We start from the raw sequence: 15,486 nt of genomic DNA, 5'->3' as shown, positions 1-15,486 counted from the left end.
TTTCTGTTGGACAGTGATGTTATAGATCATTGAAGAAAGAAAAATTGGTGTTGGGGAGGAGGGACTGACAGGGTTTTATTTTGCTAGAAAATGGCATTAAAAAAAACTATCGCCACCAATTCACAGGGACATTTTAACACACACACCCCCAAATATATAACCATAATCTCAGAATAAAGGATAGACTTTTAAATTGAATATATGTAACTTTATGGAAACTCACTGCATTGTCCAGATTTTTCTCTTAATGCTTTAGGCTGGTGAAAAATTCCTCAGATTGATGAGGATGGTGTTGAAGAACCATTGCTATAAAGAGCTCATCCCATGAGCTGATAACCAGCTAATTTGTGTGAGGCTTTGAGAGGCGACCAGTCCAGGTAACAGTGGTGGATGGGACTAGAGGGGGTGTCTTCTTGTCCTGTAGGTGTTGGACTCTTCTGGTGGCCTATGTTTTGCAGTGTTCCTGTGGCTTCTTGGCCCCACCCTCTTCTCCCACACCCAAATAAGGTAAAGATGTGGAGTGTCAGAGTCAAAGAGTGTAACCAGAGGAACCAAAGTAAACAAATACGAATTTATTCTTTTCAAAGCAGAATTTAAGGGAAAGGGGAAAAGCACCACAGTGAGTGGCAAAGTTAACTAATTTGTCTCCATCCCCGCCCCTTCATCCCAAACTTTTCTAGACTTGTGCACCAGCCTTGCCACTTCCCCACATCCCATCCTTGTGACCAGTCCTTGCAGCCAGCGAGCAGCATCGCAGGCTTCGGTCTGGCCTCAAGACTGCCCTGGGGACAGCAAGGACATTGAGCAGGTGCCCCTCCAAAGGCGGCAGCTGTGGGAGGAGATGGAGGCTGGGAGCTGAGCCCTGGCCTTGAGCCTTTCCCTCTCCCACAGTCATTGGTGTTTAAAGAACAAGAAGGAGCTGAAGTATTCCTTTGTTCTCAGGGCCAGATTTTGGCAGGAAGGCCCAGAGACAGAGTTGCCCAGCTGAGCAGGTGAGTCTCCACAGCCCTAGGGCAGGGCCCCCACTTTCTCCTCCAGGACTGTTCATCTTAAGGTAGCTACTTTTTTAGTTATCTGTCACCTATGTCAAGGGAACTTTGATGAGAGTCTTGGCCTGAAATGGTCTCAGAGGCCATGAGTCTGCTATTGAGAATGCCTCTTCAAGGAATGCTCTAGCCCAAAGCTGACTATGGAGCCCAGATCCCAAACACACACCTCAAGCATCATGGGTATTCCCTAAAATTCATCGGGAAGGAAACCATCTCCCAGGATTTGCCTCTGCTTGGCCTCGGGGTTTCGCATTACCATGGCCTGCCAGGCCAGCTCCTAAAGTACAACAAACTCAAACAGGTTTCTCTACAAGGAAATATCTCCAAACTTTGGGCCTGGAAGGAAATGGGCATTTGAAGGCCTTTCCATTCTGGAGGGAAGGATGAATATCCTCCTGGGTAGGACTCTCTCTAGGGAACCATACAACAAACAGCCTGATGTCCTCCAGCCAGTCAGCCTTCCTTAATAGTTTCCCAGTCAACCTGATTCCACTCTGCTCTCACTAGAAGCAGAGGCACCCTCATAATGGTTTTTTGGCCTCTACCAGATTCTGTCGAGAATACATTACCTATCAATCCTAACTGTTCCCCGATACTATTTGACAACAACCCCAGCAAACACATTCCTTGTCACTGATGCTAATCCCACAAGCCAGGGGTTTTCATTAGGTTGCCTACCCAGCAACTCCCTTCACCACCTTCCAGTACGGGGCCAAAAACTACGCAGCATCACACACAATACCTCTAGGAGACAAGATACACGACAGATGCTTAACAACATGCAACACATCTCAGTAAATCCCACCTTAATTTGAATTCACAGTGCCCAAAGACCCGTTTACCTCACTGCGGGAAAACTGTCCACACATGCTGCAGTGACTATCACTGGCCTCTCAAGCGATATACTCACCTCGGGCATCAGGGTAAACCCAGGACCACCAAGTGTCATTGACCCTGTTACTGAGAATTCAACTCTTGACTTGCTGCTTCAGTCTACCTATAGCACAAATCCTACATAACGAGATCTACGTCTTCTCTACCATGGCCCACTGCAGTTGCCACAGGCCCTCAACAGCCCAAGATCTCTCGGGTGGAGTAGCAGTTATGAAAAGGATTTTCCAGGACTTTCCTGGTAAGATTGTTTCATAACCTCTGCCCCCTTTACCAGCTGAGCAGGTGAGTCTCCACAGCCCTAGGCCAGGGCCCCCACTTTCTCTTAGGCAGGCATATGCCTCAAAGACCCTGAACTCTGTGTCCTAGAGCAAATTTTTTCTCTACTATTCCTACCTACAATCTAGACTCCTACAAATACAGCTCCCCCACGCCCAACCCCAGTAACTGATGTCCAGGCTCTGTGTTTGACGCCCACCTGCCACCTGCTCGCCATACATCGCCAGTGCTCCTGCCCAGAGACCTCATGAGCTCTAAGGCAGATGTCATGATGAAGTCTGACACCCTGAACCTGTGGCTCAGTGCCCCCTGGTGATTCTAGAAGGAGGCAGTCCTTGGCTTCTGGACCCAAGCCACTGCCTTCCCTGAAGATAAGTATACCTTCCCAGCAGTTCTACCCGCTGGCCTACTGCTTGATTATAAGAAAGCACTCCAACCATCTCACACCCTCCTGACCTTGGTAGCAACTGCTACTTTCTTTAAGGCCCTGAGCCAGACTTAGAAACTGGAAGGGGCAAGAGGATGTACTCTGTGTCTTAGCCTGGCTATTTGTTTCTCCCTTTCTGCATGGGGTGAGTAGAGCTTGGGTTTGTTCTATTTTGGCCTCTGAACCATTGTTTAGAGAAGCCCAGGAAGATTCACCCAAGGCCAAGGTCTCCAGGGAGCAAGGTGTGGAATGAATGAAGAGAGCAGAGTGACTCTTCCTGTTAGATTCCTCTGTGGCCACAGGCTTCTGTTGCTTTGGTCTTGAGGACAGCTCACCTCAAACATGAATGGAGAGACATGCTAGGGGAGCAGCCAGGAGGCATCTGTCTGTCCAACCAGAGGCTGGGACTAACAAAGAGCAAGGCAGAACATTAATACTTCAAGAGGTATTAGAATTTAATGTGTGAGTGAGGCCAGGGGAGTACTGATGTACAGTAGATATGTAGGATAGGTATGTATGTATATAAACTTAGGCAAATTAAGTCAATTGCAGGGTTCTAAGTTATAAAGCTCCTTTTGGTAGAAAGCTGCCTAAGTGGGTTCTGACTGTGTTCAAAGTCCCCAAGCCCACCCCCCATCCCCCCCACCCCCACTATCTACTCTGAACAGTTTCTGGATAAAGGGATTATGGTATATGTTGCCTAGGAAGACTTAGCTCAGTTTGAGGACTGGGTTCACCTTCCAGAGTTACAAAGAATGGTTTTATGCAAAGGAAGGCCTTGCTGTTGTCTCTGTGGAAAGTGGCCAACTTCCTGATCTGTAGCCCGTGGATACTAGAAAAGGGCCGCTATTCAGGATGGCCTGTTGCATCTGCCTTCTGACTAGCTGGGGGAGATCAGCCACCTCATCTGATTCAGCCTAAGAGAAAGAAGGGTCACAGCCTGAAAGGGTGTCGGGTGGTCACGCTCCTCCAGTCTAGAGGGTGGCTTCCCCTTCCTCACCCAAGGAGAAGACCCCCTTGCTGAGCACCTGCTGGCCCTCCCCCAGGGCTGTGAAGGCCAACTCAGAAGAGCCAAGGGTGGCTTCAGCTGGGTTCCCAGAGCAACTCAGCTGGTCTCTCGGGATGCTGAGGTTTTCAGGAAAGAGGAGGATCTGGGGAAAATATCTAAGCCCATAAGTATTTCTTTAATGTTTCCCAATATAAGGTGAAAATAGGAACCTGAATGAACTGTTTCCCCCTCCTTGAGAAAGGTCTGCCAGGGACTGAGGCAGAAGGAACTGAAGATATTCAAGGAGGAAACAGCATCTAGGTAGCATCGGGATGAGTAGATCTAAGCCTTTGAGCTGAAGTTGTATGACACCCGTTGCCCAGACTTTTTCAGGGGCACTTTGTGGGGGGGCGGGAGTGTCTTCAGTGTCACCTCCCTGTGTTGGGCCAGAGAGTAGGGCTAAGTCCCGTGTGTCCACAGTGCTGGAGCCCTCGGGTCATTAGGCTCCCCCAAATCCATCATTCCATGGAGAATGGAAAGGGGCCAATGGGCACTGCTTCACTCTGCAAGGCAGCTTCTCTGCTCCCCATCTGAATGGCCTCCAAGTGCCATTAGCCTGGGCTGCAACAGAATTGTACTTAAGGGATTGATCTCAAACTTGAAGATTAAAGGGCACATTTCTAGAGTCAGAGGAATCATGCCTCTCCCTCCCGCGGCCCTCACACACCCACCTCGCATACCATCGAATCCCTGCTGCTGCCTGGAGCCCAGATAACTCCGGCTGAGGAATATGGGGCCAGTGGGGACTGGAAAGGTTAGGTGAAGGCTGAGGGAAGGCTTTGACCAGAACTGGGAGAGGACCGTGGACTATAGGATGGGGATCTGGTTCCATCAGGAGGCCAGCAGAGTGTTGGTAGTCACATCAGAACTTCGCACACTGGGGAAGGCACGGCGGAGCTTCTCCATAATGTCTTCCAAGCACAGGCTGACATCTTGGCTCTTTGACCCCACATCATCTGAGTTGGAGAAGAAAGATGTGGGAAGAGAATTAGAAATTCCCTTATGAGGCCAAGGGGCTGAGGTAGGATGCTGCCGGCTGAAGGGTGAACCTATAGCATTTGTATCTTCCCGGCACGATGCTTAGGTACATATGAGGTACTCGGCATACATTTGTGGAATAAAGGAATGAATGAATCAGTCAATAAGCCCATCATCCCTGACCCTAAGCTCAAAGCCATGAGGAGGAACCAGTCCCAGCCCTAGCAGAACCTTAGGCAGGAGACCTGGGGCAAACAAAGCCATGGAGGAAGGGGTTGGGAGGAGCTGGGGGAACTCACCTGCAGCTTGAGTGTCTGGAGTAGTCTGTCCTTTCTCCTGGGGGTGACTGCCTTCTGACTGCTGCGGAGAGGAAGCCAGGGACGAGCCTGCGGAGCCATTGCCATCCGATTCAGTATGTGGCTAGCAAGAGGTAAGGCATGACTTAAGTGGCTTTGCCTTCCTGACCTTACTTTGACAGACTCCCGAGCTCAGAAAGGTCCTTAGAGACATCATGCCCATCCCTTTGCCCTGGGACTTTAAGAAGCTTTTGGTGGTGCCCCAAACAGTGGTTTCCCCTTTCATAAAACTTCTTAGAATATTTAATTACTGAATACCCTCTTCCTTCAACAACATGTATCAAAGGCTCCCAGTTCTTCTGAGGATGTCATTGCCCCTAAATATCTCTTGATGTCATTTCAGCTATAATTAAGCTATCTAGAACTCAATTCCCTCTGGAAATGTAGAGTTGCACACCTGATCCTTGGTTCATGACATAATATCGTATGTTAAGACCTCCAGGAATTCATCTAGAGGCCACCCCTTGGAGGATCTGGGGAAGAAGCACAGTGTGGTATTACCTGGTATGAATAATGACAATAATTATTCATAAATTATTCATTTATGAAATGTTTATTATAGTCCTGGCATGTTGCCAAATTGTTTAAATGCATTATTTCATTTGACATTCACCACAATTCCATGAAGTTGGTATATATATATATATATATATATATATATATTTTTTTTTTTTTTTTTTTTTTTTTGCGGTACACGGGCCTCTCACTGCTGTGGCCTCTCCCATTGCGGAGCACAGGCTCCGGACGCGCAGGCTCAGCGGCCATGGCTCACGGGCCCAGCCGCTCCGCGGCACGTGGGATCCTCCCAGACCGGGGCACGAACCTGTGTCCCCTGCATCGGCAGGCAGACTCCCAGCCACTGCGCCACCAGGGAAGCCCAGGTTGGTATATTTTTATCTCTGTTTTACAGATGAGGGAACTGGGGCTTGGTGAGGCTAAGTAACTTTCCTAACATCCCACAGCTACTAATCGCAGCACTACACTCAATCTCAGGGCTGTCTAACTCCAGAACCACACTACATCCTATACACTACCTCTCAAAGAGGAAAGGGACAAAAAGTAACACGTGATCCCTTCACAGCAAAAATCTTCCTCTTGCCAGGCATGTCCAAACTTGCTTCTTTCCAGCAAACATCAAAGTAGCAAAGTCAACGTTTTGGATGATTCTTTGAACTTTGTTCTTTCAATAAAAGATTCAAATGGGTTGTGGGGAAGTGAGCCCTCAAAAGCCCTCCCGGTGCCCTAGGCCCCATGGTGGCTTGAGAATAAACACACAAGGATGGAGTGGAAGCTAGGTACAAGAGAATTGGCCAAGCGATGTGATATAGCAGCCCATTCCTCCCCCCAACTTTCCTGATTGCCAGCCCAGTTCTCTTCAGAAAGTCTTCCAAAAGCCACCTCCCAGGAGCAAGGAACACCTCTCCCCGGCCCGCCTGTGCTTGGAGGCTGCTCTGATTCTTGCCCTGGCCCCAGACTCACTTGCAGGTGCAGCTCCCTTAAGCGCTGCAGCTGGGACTCGAGTTGCTTGTTGGGGTCTTCAAGAATCTGCATGCGTGTCTCCAGGCAGCTCTTGTGCTGCCGAAGGATCCGGGCCTCAGCCAGCAGCTCCTCATTGCGGTGGTCCTGTGCTACCTCGGCAGAGCCCTCAGCCAGGGTGGGTGCCTCAGCAGCTTCCTCATGCTGCCACGTCAGGCGCCTCAGCTCCCCCTGGAGAATCCTGCCAAGGATGGAGAAGCCAAGGCCAATGACCTTCACAGGGTATTGACTGTCCAGGGCTCAGTGTCCCCTCATACCTAGGTGTGAGCAATCCCTCTGCTCTCCCATCCCCACCCCCACCCCAGCCCCCAAGCTGTGCTTTTTTTTTTTTTGGTCGCAGCATGTGGGATCCTAGTTCCCTGACCAGGGATCGAACCCGTGCCCCCTGCAGTGCTGCAGTGGAAGTGTGGAGTCCCAACCACTGGACGGCCAGGGAAGTCCATCCCAGCCATGCTCTTGCTTGAATGGCCATATCCACTTCCTCCCCAACACATATGTCATTTACTTTGCCATCCTTAGGCCACAGAGCAGAGAGAGCTGACATTTCATATAACAAATGCCTCAGGGCTTTGATGTGCTGCTTCGGGGATTAATTCTGACCTTAAAATCGGGCAGAAACACAGTCTGCAAATAAATGAGGCATTAGGGCCACTGACTCACCCACTCCTTTTTTAGACTTTTAGATTCCAGGGGAAGACATAACATAAACAAAGGATCACCCATCTTTCCTCTTCTCTCTACTACCCTCCTCTCTGACCCACTTTAAACACCCATGTTGAGTCATCAAGGAAACAGATTCCAAAGAGTTGGTCTCCTTTGGAGGACATTACTTTTTTTTTCTTTTTTGCAACAGAATCACTCTCTCCCTAGTGTTTCCCAGGGCCTCCCCACCACTGCTCTAGTGCAGTGCTTCTCAAACTATCCATAGCAAAAAAACAGGGGGGTTTTCAACCCATCATGGATCAATACATGGTCTGAATGTGCATAGCTAGTACACAGCTCACACCACACGTGACTTGCTGCCCAAATGCAACAACACTCAACCTGGCCTATACCCAGTTCAATGAAGACAAGTCCACTAATTATGTGCGTGGATATTGTGGCAATGTCAAATTGCTATGAAAATTTCTAGAAGTTTACTCTCTATTTATGTATTTATCTTGTCTTGAACCAGTAACAAATACTTTGCAGATAGGCCCTGTTCTAAGGACTTGCTAATCCAAATACAGTCTGTAGGCCTGAGGCATGGGCATCCTTTAGGAGCTGGTTAGAAGTGCAGGAACTACGGCCCCACCCCAGACCTTCAAATCAGAATCTGCATTTCACCAAGCTTCCCAAGTGACTTGTATGCACACTAATGTTTGAGAATTACTTTTCTGGGGGTTGTTATTGATTCTACTACACACCCCCAAAGTGTCTTGGATGCTCCTCAGACTCCTGCTGCCCTCCATGCTTTACAGAGATCAGTGCCATCCCCATAATCTTCTTCACCTTCCCTCTTCCAGTGCTCAAATGCTCTATGCAGCATCCTCCTCCTCTTATTACTTTCACTAAGTGATAAGGACCTGTTTCCATTTCCAACAACTGAAAGTTCCTTGAGGGCAGAGGCATCGTCTCTTCTGTATTCTCTGTGTTTGCGTTCTCTCTGCCTGTATCTATTGGGTACTTGGAGATATTTGGGTTGAGTTAAAAGGATTCAAATAATTATTAGGATAGCTAGCTTTTATTGAACACATCCAATCAGACAGACACTGGCTAACACATTATATGCCTCATCATTTGATCTTCACAAGTGACCTTAAGAGGTAGGTACTCTTACCATCATCCCCATTTTACAGATGAGGAAATGGAAGATCACAGAATATAAGTAACTTGTTCAAGGCCACATAGCTAGGATGTGGAGATTCAGGACTTGAGTTAAGCCGTCTGACTCTAGAACCCACGCAGATCTGTGCCATTGCCACACCTACCGGTTCTCATCCTCTAAGTGGGCCAGGATCTTTTCGAGCTCCCCTTTGCTTTCAGTGGCCATGCTGCACGGAGCCTGCTGTCCAAAGGCTGGCTCCCGGTCTGTAATGGGGCTGGAGTGCTGCAGCAAGTACTGGTCCTCGTCTCTGTGTGGGGGTGGGGAGAGGAAAGAGGGGCCCAGGCATTGAAGTGAGAAACAGCTCAGGGTGTGAGTTCCTAGCTCCCACCTCAAGTCCCAGGAGACACATGCTGAAGGATTCCCTCTCTAAGATACATAGAGAGGGAAAAGGCCGTGCATTCAGGTTTAAGAGGGATAAAAGTGTTCAAAGGTGGCAGGGGTCATTGTTGGGGGCAGTAGGAGAGAGTGTTTTCAGGATGCCGAGGCTCCTGGGTTCTACTTATAGTGACCTGGGAAACAATGAGCAAATCACTTCCCTTTCTGTGATGTTCCCCCACCCCACCCCCCTTCGCTTTCCCATCCCCAGGGGAATTGTGGCCTGCCTGAGTCCCAGTCCCAGGGCTGGATTTATCCGTGTAGCCAACAGTCCCTAGGTCCTCTGAGGAGCCCGGGGACCTCCTTACAGATGAAGGGCCCCTTCTCTGGGCTATAGCACCAAGGAATCTCTCTGGCCACACTTCAATCAAGTCCCTGCTATCTCCCCAGGGTTGATGTGGCACTAGATGGGGCATTGGCATTTTGAGCATAAGATAATGGCTCATTTCTGCAACTTTAGTTGAGGGCATATTCTTCTTCCCTCAGAGTTAGGAATAAAAGGATGGGATCTTGCAACAGAAAGGGACCTTGGCAGATGGCAGGGAGGTAGTTCATCCTTCATTACCCTGCTCGGTTGATAGAGGGCAGACTGCTTCTCTCATTAAATGCTGTGCCCAGAAAGCAGACTTCCTTCCTTAGGGTGTCAGGGACCCTATCCACACACAACCCACCTCCCACTGAGGATATACCCTCCCCAAGTGGTGGTAGAAAGATCCCAAAGGAGAGCTATTCCTGGCAAATATGCATCTGTGAAAACTCACATGCTGTCGTCTGGGGACAAGCTGTCATTAAAGAAGGGGCAATTTTGACTTTCCATCTCAGCAAGCCTAGGAAGAAAGAGCAGGAACAGAAGGGAAAACAGTATGTGAAGACTGCCTTCACCTCAAGGACTGTAATCCCACAGTAGGATCATCAGGTTTGGGGGGTTGTCCCAATTCCCCCTCCCCCACCCCAAACGTTAGGCCTTGCTGGCTGCTGCAAAGCCCACTGTGCATGTCCCCCTGGCCCTGACTTCATTCTCTTTGCCCCACCTGAAAACCCCTTTCCCCCTTGGACTCCTTACAATTCCCCTCCCCCAAATCTGGTGGTACCTGCTGGCAAAATGCTCAATGCGGGAGTGTGTGTCAGCGTGTGGCAACATCAGGGAAGAAGCTGGCCTAGGAGAAAGCAGCAAAGACTCAGAAGACCAAAGACTGGGTAGCTGGGCAGCCTGTCTCCTCACCACCACCCTTCCACACCCTGCAACACCACCACCAAATTAGGGAGCTCCCAAGAGCTGATGGGAACAAGATACAGAGACTGGATTCTAGTCTGTTTCTCAGGTCAGATTCCTGGTCAGGCCCCAGCTGAACTGCCCTGTCACTAGTTGGCTTTGCCCTGGAAGACGGCCCTAGGCCATGTGGGACTCAGCCCCTTCACAGCACATCCCTAGGCTCAGTGAGGATGCCTGCAGCCCCTGCTCAGCTACTGGTACTCACGTCTCACTGTAGTCGGCCTCCAGCACTGATTGCACAGGCAGATAACCTCGCTGAGGGTGTTTGCTGAAATAATGCTTTGAGCGGAATTTGTTCTTTAAGAGAGTGGCAAAGTCCCTCGTGTTCTCACTGGATGTGGTCTGGGAGGAGACAAGATAGAGGGGCTCACCCTAATGGGCTATTCTAGGGAGGTGTGGCCAATCCCCTGGAGCACGGACCATGACTGGTAGTCCACTCTTGTTCATATTTGCCACACCTCGCTCCTAGAAAAAGATCTAGAAGGATACATGCCAAACTGTGAACACTGCTTGCCTCAGGGAAGTTAGACTTGAGGGGTGGGGAATGCACTGAGGAGAAAAGGGGGCTCTGTTTTATACTTTAAACGCCTCTACATAATTTGAATCTTTTACAATGATCGTATATTTGTTAACTTGTAAATATCTTTTACATAAATTCTAGGGATGTAGGAGATGAGCAGGAGCTAGACAATTATCAGTCTACCATCTCTAGCCAATTTCCCATGTATGACGTTAATAATGTTTATTTTTAAATGATAATAAAAGAAAAATAAAGGTCAAGGTCACTGCTTCCATTGGGTCACACATGCTTCTGTGTCAATAGAATTTGGAGAAGAGATGACAGCTCAGGGAGATGGATTATGGAGATGGGGAGGTAAGATGGGAGAGAGCAGTGGGGGGAGCTGGGGACATGCTTGGGACTTTGGGAGTATGTGTGGGGAGAGAGGAATAAAGGAGTTTAAGGCGCAGAGTCAGCTCAGGAAGCTAAGCCTGGAGGTCTGAGTCCTGAACATAGCAGAGGAGAAATTCTGTGGCTGGAGTTCAGGGATGCTGGGCTCAGGAAGCTAGGAAGGGCACAGTTTCCAATGAAAGCCCAGTTGATTTTGGGGACCCAGGTAAAGAGCATACCCCCTTTTCACGCAACAGACTGAGTAATGAAGGTGAGCACAAACATTGGTATTGACTAGAAGGGATGGAAGCAATGACAAGGTAGCAGGTGAAGACCAGGGGACAGAAACAATCCAGGAAGCTAAGCAGGAAAAACTAAATTGAGCGATCGAAGGCTAGTCACCTGTAACTGCCTTGCTGTCTCTATTTTTTCCTGAGACTTCTCTCTGCAGGAGAATAGTGAGTGCCTTTTAGATGGCCAAGAATGTCCTGGGCTGCTGCAGCCAGCTACTGCCCCGGTGAGGGTGAGGGAGAAGCTCTGCTAGAAGGACAGCCCTGGATCCCCCAAATTGGTCAATCACCAGGCCTGTTTGGAGGATACTCCCCAACGGAGAGCAGAATACAGTGAGCTAATGCTGGACAAAATGGATCAAGCACCCAGAAGCTGAGAGTTGCCTGCCCCTCCCGCCCGCCCCAGAGGTTCCATACCGGGGTGTAATACTCCATGATGGGATAATGAAGCTTGTTGCCCTTGCTGGCCCTGCCTGTCAGGAAGCAGGTCTGGCAGATGTCCATGTTAAATTGTTTCAGACTCCGATACCTTGGGGAAAGGAGAGGTGGTAGGAAAGAGGATGCAATATACTATAATGACTTCCCCCTCCCCCAAACATCCAAATGTACACATACATTAAAAGGGGGTGAGGCATGGAACAGTAACCTCCTATACGTGGAGCACTTAACCTCCTATGCATAGCAGTGATAGAGTCCTCACTAGATGACTAGTCTTACTCCAGAGACCACAGATCTCCATGAAATCACATGCTCAGAATCCCAGGAAGTTTGGGAAGTAGCCCTGTCTCACCATCTTTTGTAAAAGGAAGGGTGGGATAAACAACAAGGTCCTACTGTATAGCAGAGAAAACTATATTCAATATCCTATGATAAACCATAATGGAAAAGAATATAAAAAATGTATATATATATATATATATATGTATAACTGAATCAATTTTCTGTACAGCAGAAATGAACACAACATTGTAAATCAACTATACTTCAATGAAAAAAATAAAAGGGAGGGTGGGACAGGGTAAAGAGCTCATTATATCAAATAACCTTCTAAACCAAGGTGGCCAGAAAGGGTCCAGTTTCACAGGTATGACCACCTTCCTTGGAGAAGGCACACTTTCAATATGAAGACAACTGATTCTATCAGCCGTGGGCAAGTTGGCTAAAAATTATTCCCCAAAGTTATTTATAATAATAACTCTATTATGACTGAATATAGACTAGCCCTTCAGATCCAATTCCAAAGCCTGATTGGACTGCCCAGACCTAACAGCATAGCATGGTGAAATGTCTAGACTTAGAGCAATCAGAGGATCCGACATCTTGTCCTGGAGCTACACTAGCCAGCAGTGTGAACTCCACCTCTGTGCCTCATTTGCTTATACAAAGCAGGGTGGTTGTAAAGAGAGTATGTGCTAGTGCTTTAAAGTGGTTAAAAACAAGCATTTTATGACGAAAGCCAAATTCAGGGTAGCGGCTACCTTTGTGGGGACAGGAGGGAAATGTACTCAAGGAAACTTCAAATATATTGTTTTATATATTATATAAAATATGTATATAATATATAAATTTGTAGATATATAAATATATTATATAATATATATAAATATATTGTAAAATATTGTTTGTTTCTTCAGCTTGGTGGTGGGTGCCCACCGTGGGGCGCTGGAGCCTACTCATACAAGCTCATGGGAGCTGGTTGTTAAAATTTCAGGAATTTTCCAAGCCAGTTGTTAAATATAGCCATTATTTTAAAATTAAATTGTATAAACTCACAATTAAGCAAATGGTATTAAAAACAAAGGTAATAAATACTCAAACTCATCACTTCCTAACTATTTCACTATTATCTATGCTCTTGAGGTTGTCTACATCTGTTATACCTGGTGGTGGAAATACTATAAATGGTGTGCAACTGTGTGTCTCTTCCTGACCTCCTATGGGTAGCCTGACACTGGCCACAGTGGGAGTATTTACATCATGGAAATGAGCCAATGCTATATCACGTTTCTCTTTTGCTTTCTAGAGAGTAGCACATTTGCCAGCACACCTTTTGGTGCGTAGGTGTTCTCATATGTCAGGATGCTGGGGCTTCTGGGTTCTACTTAATGCTCCCTGGGAAACAATGAACAAATTACTTCCCTTTCTGTGCTGTTCTCCCACCTCCCCCCTTTTGCTTCTCTATACATTTTTTTGTTTGTTTGTTTGTTTTGCGGTACGCGGGCCTCTCACTGTTGTGGCCTCTCCCATTGCGGAGCACAGGCTCCGGACGCGCAGGCCCAGCGACCATGGCTCATGGGCCCAGCCGCTCTGCGGCACGTGGAATCCTCCTGGACTGGGGCACGAACCCGTGTCCCCTGCATCGGCAGGCGGACTCTCAACCACTGCGCCACCAGGGAAGCCCTCTACACATTTTTATAGGTCTGAATACTTCATAACACAACTAACAGAAAAAAATTTCATCATTTTTGAGTTTTTAAAAGTTAAACATTCTGCAGTAGAAAGGATTGTGACAGTATATAACAACATACAATAGATTAGTTGTAATTATATAATTATGTAATGCCCTGTTTTGCAATATATGATTTATATGTAACATGACCTAAACTCTAGACTAATTGGAATTGTCCTGCTCTCTTGAGCTCATTCAATCTGAGGCCCATTGGACAGTAAATTGAGTACTAGTTAGTACTCAGTAGGAGGGGCTCAAGGTAAACTGAGAGGGTCAACAGCATTGACAAAGGGCTGCATTAACAAAGGGTCCTTTCAGGCTATACATAACCAATCTCAGAGGGTTGAAGCCTCTTTCTGGAGAAGAGGGCATGCTGGGCCACCACTCAGACCTGAGCACCACGGATCCCACCCTGCTGCCTTATTTAAACCTAGACCTACAGTGACCCGCTCTATTGATGAAAGGGGGCCAGAACTCACCAGGGTCAGAATTAAAGAGCCACGATCAGTTTTCTTTTCAAATGCAATCACCAAACCTTTTAGATTTTTTTGAAAGGTTTTCTATTTTCTGGTTGATTATAGCAGCGCCACATGCCTCTCTATGTTGTAATAAAGCAGTATGCTTTTAAAGGACATACTACTACTTTTACTTACTGAGTTACTTTAACGCATTTGAGTCTTTTTTTTTCTTTTTCTTGCCTTATTAAATGGCCACACATGATGCTCCAGAGAGCTACATACAGCTTTAGGCCACACGTTCATCTCCCCTGCTCCGGGCTCTGTTCTCTTTGCTTTTTCTTATAGTGTGAATCTGGCTTCTTCCCAACTTTGGACTCCCAGGAGAAAATTATCCTCCTAGGTAATAGTTAAGGAAATGAATTTGGGGAGGGCAGGAAGGTGTTTAATGGTTCACAGCTCAAGAAGAAGATGAAAGAGGGGAAGATCACCCACCTTTGCTCTCAGAGCGAGGCTCCTCTAATTCATCAAATGGGTGCTGGGACAGGAAGGCCTGAGCTGACTCCAACACAGAGTAGATATAGGGGCCCCGAGACTTGACATCTTCCATAAAGGCCTGTGAAGTTAGCAACGTGGTCAGTGGGGAAGGAAAGTCTTTCAATTGCTTTGAAGTCCATCCTGCAATCGACAATCTTTCTTCTCCTCAGTGCAGCTTGATCCTTTGGTGTTATCCTGTATCTTTGGGCTGCTCAGACTAAAGAGGCGCAGTCTTCTCCTTTGGCAGAAGAATAACTCTGACACTGGAAGGTCTATTTACCCTGAAATGGGTCTGTCTATGCCACAAGGTAGAGTGAAATGTGGGGATTTGGTGCTGGGAATCTTGGTTCACTGGAAGACTCAGAAAGTCCTCTGTGAGGGGCTTAGAGAAATCAAAGCCAGGATGGGCAAGATTTATATTAAAATTTTAATTAGTTTTTTTGTTGAAATATACACTAATAAGAGTATACAAATCAAAAGTGTACAGCTCAATGAATTTCCATAAAGTGATTCAATCTCTGTAACCAGTACTGAGATAAAGAAACACAACTCCACCAGCATCCTGGAAGGCTCCCTCATGACCCCTTCTGGTCACTCTCTCATTCCCCCCTCCCGCAAGGTAACCACTATCCTGACGTGTAACACCACTGATTAATTTTGCCCATTTTTGAACTTTATATAAATGGAATCAAACAGTGTGTGCTCTTGTTTGTATTGGGCTCTTTTTTCACTCAGCATATTGTCTTTAAGATGCATCCACGCTGTGGCACACATTTATAGTTTATTT

At 47.3% G+C, this 15,486-nt stretch overlaps 1 protein-coding gene across 1 annotated transcript; it reads right to left on the bottom strand.

The window, feature by feature from the left end:
• Positions 1–4,525: 4,525 nt before the first annotated feature.
• LOC132481532 (dystrophin-related protein 2-like) lies at positions 4,526–14,772 on the bottom strand. Its single transcript, XM_060086412.1, has 10 exons — positions 14,658–14,772; positions 12,303–12,417; positions 11,676–11,787; positions 10,285–10,421; positions 9,898–9,963; positions 9,568–9,633; positions 8,535–8,678; positions 6,508–6,745; positions 4,972–5,092; positions 4,526–4,650 (listed from the first exon to the last, which is right to left on the bottom strand). The coding sequence occupies exons 1-10, from the start codon at positions 14,770–14,772 to the stop codon at positions 4,526–4,528; spliced, it is 1,239 nt and encodes a 412-aa protein (XP_059942395.1).
• Positions 14,773–15,486: the final 714 nt, after the last annotated feature.

This window comes from Mesoplodon densirostris, chromosome X (genome assembly GCF_025265405.1).
Source record: "Mesoplodon densirostris isolate mMesDen1 chromosome X, mMesDen1 primary haplotype, whole genome shotgun sequence".
Lineage (NCBI taxonomy): Eukaryota > Metazoa > Chordata > Mammalia > Artiodactyla > Ziphiidae > Mesoplodon > Mesoplodon densirostris.
This window is presented reverse-complemented; position numbering and strand designations above follow the sequence as displayed.

Bases quoted from the DNA above. Each gene is read 5' to 3' on its own strand.
- LOC132481532 (XM_060086412.1), bottom strand. From the start codon at position 14,772: ATGGAAGATGTCAAGTCTCGGGGCCCCTATATCTACTCTGTGTTGGAG. The intron at 12,418-14,657 runs GTGGGTGATCTT...AATAATTTTTAG, and splicing joins GCCTCGCTCTGAGAGCAAAG to CCAACTTGCCCACGGCTGAT. The intron at 11,788-12,302 runs GTTATTTGATAT...CCTTTCCCCAAG, and splicing joins TGGCCACCTTGGTTTAGAAG to GTATCGGAGTCTGAAACAAT.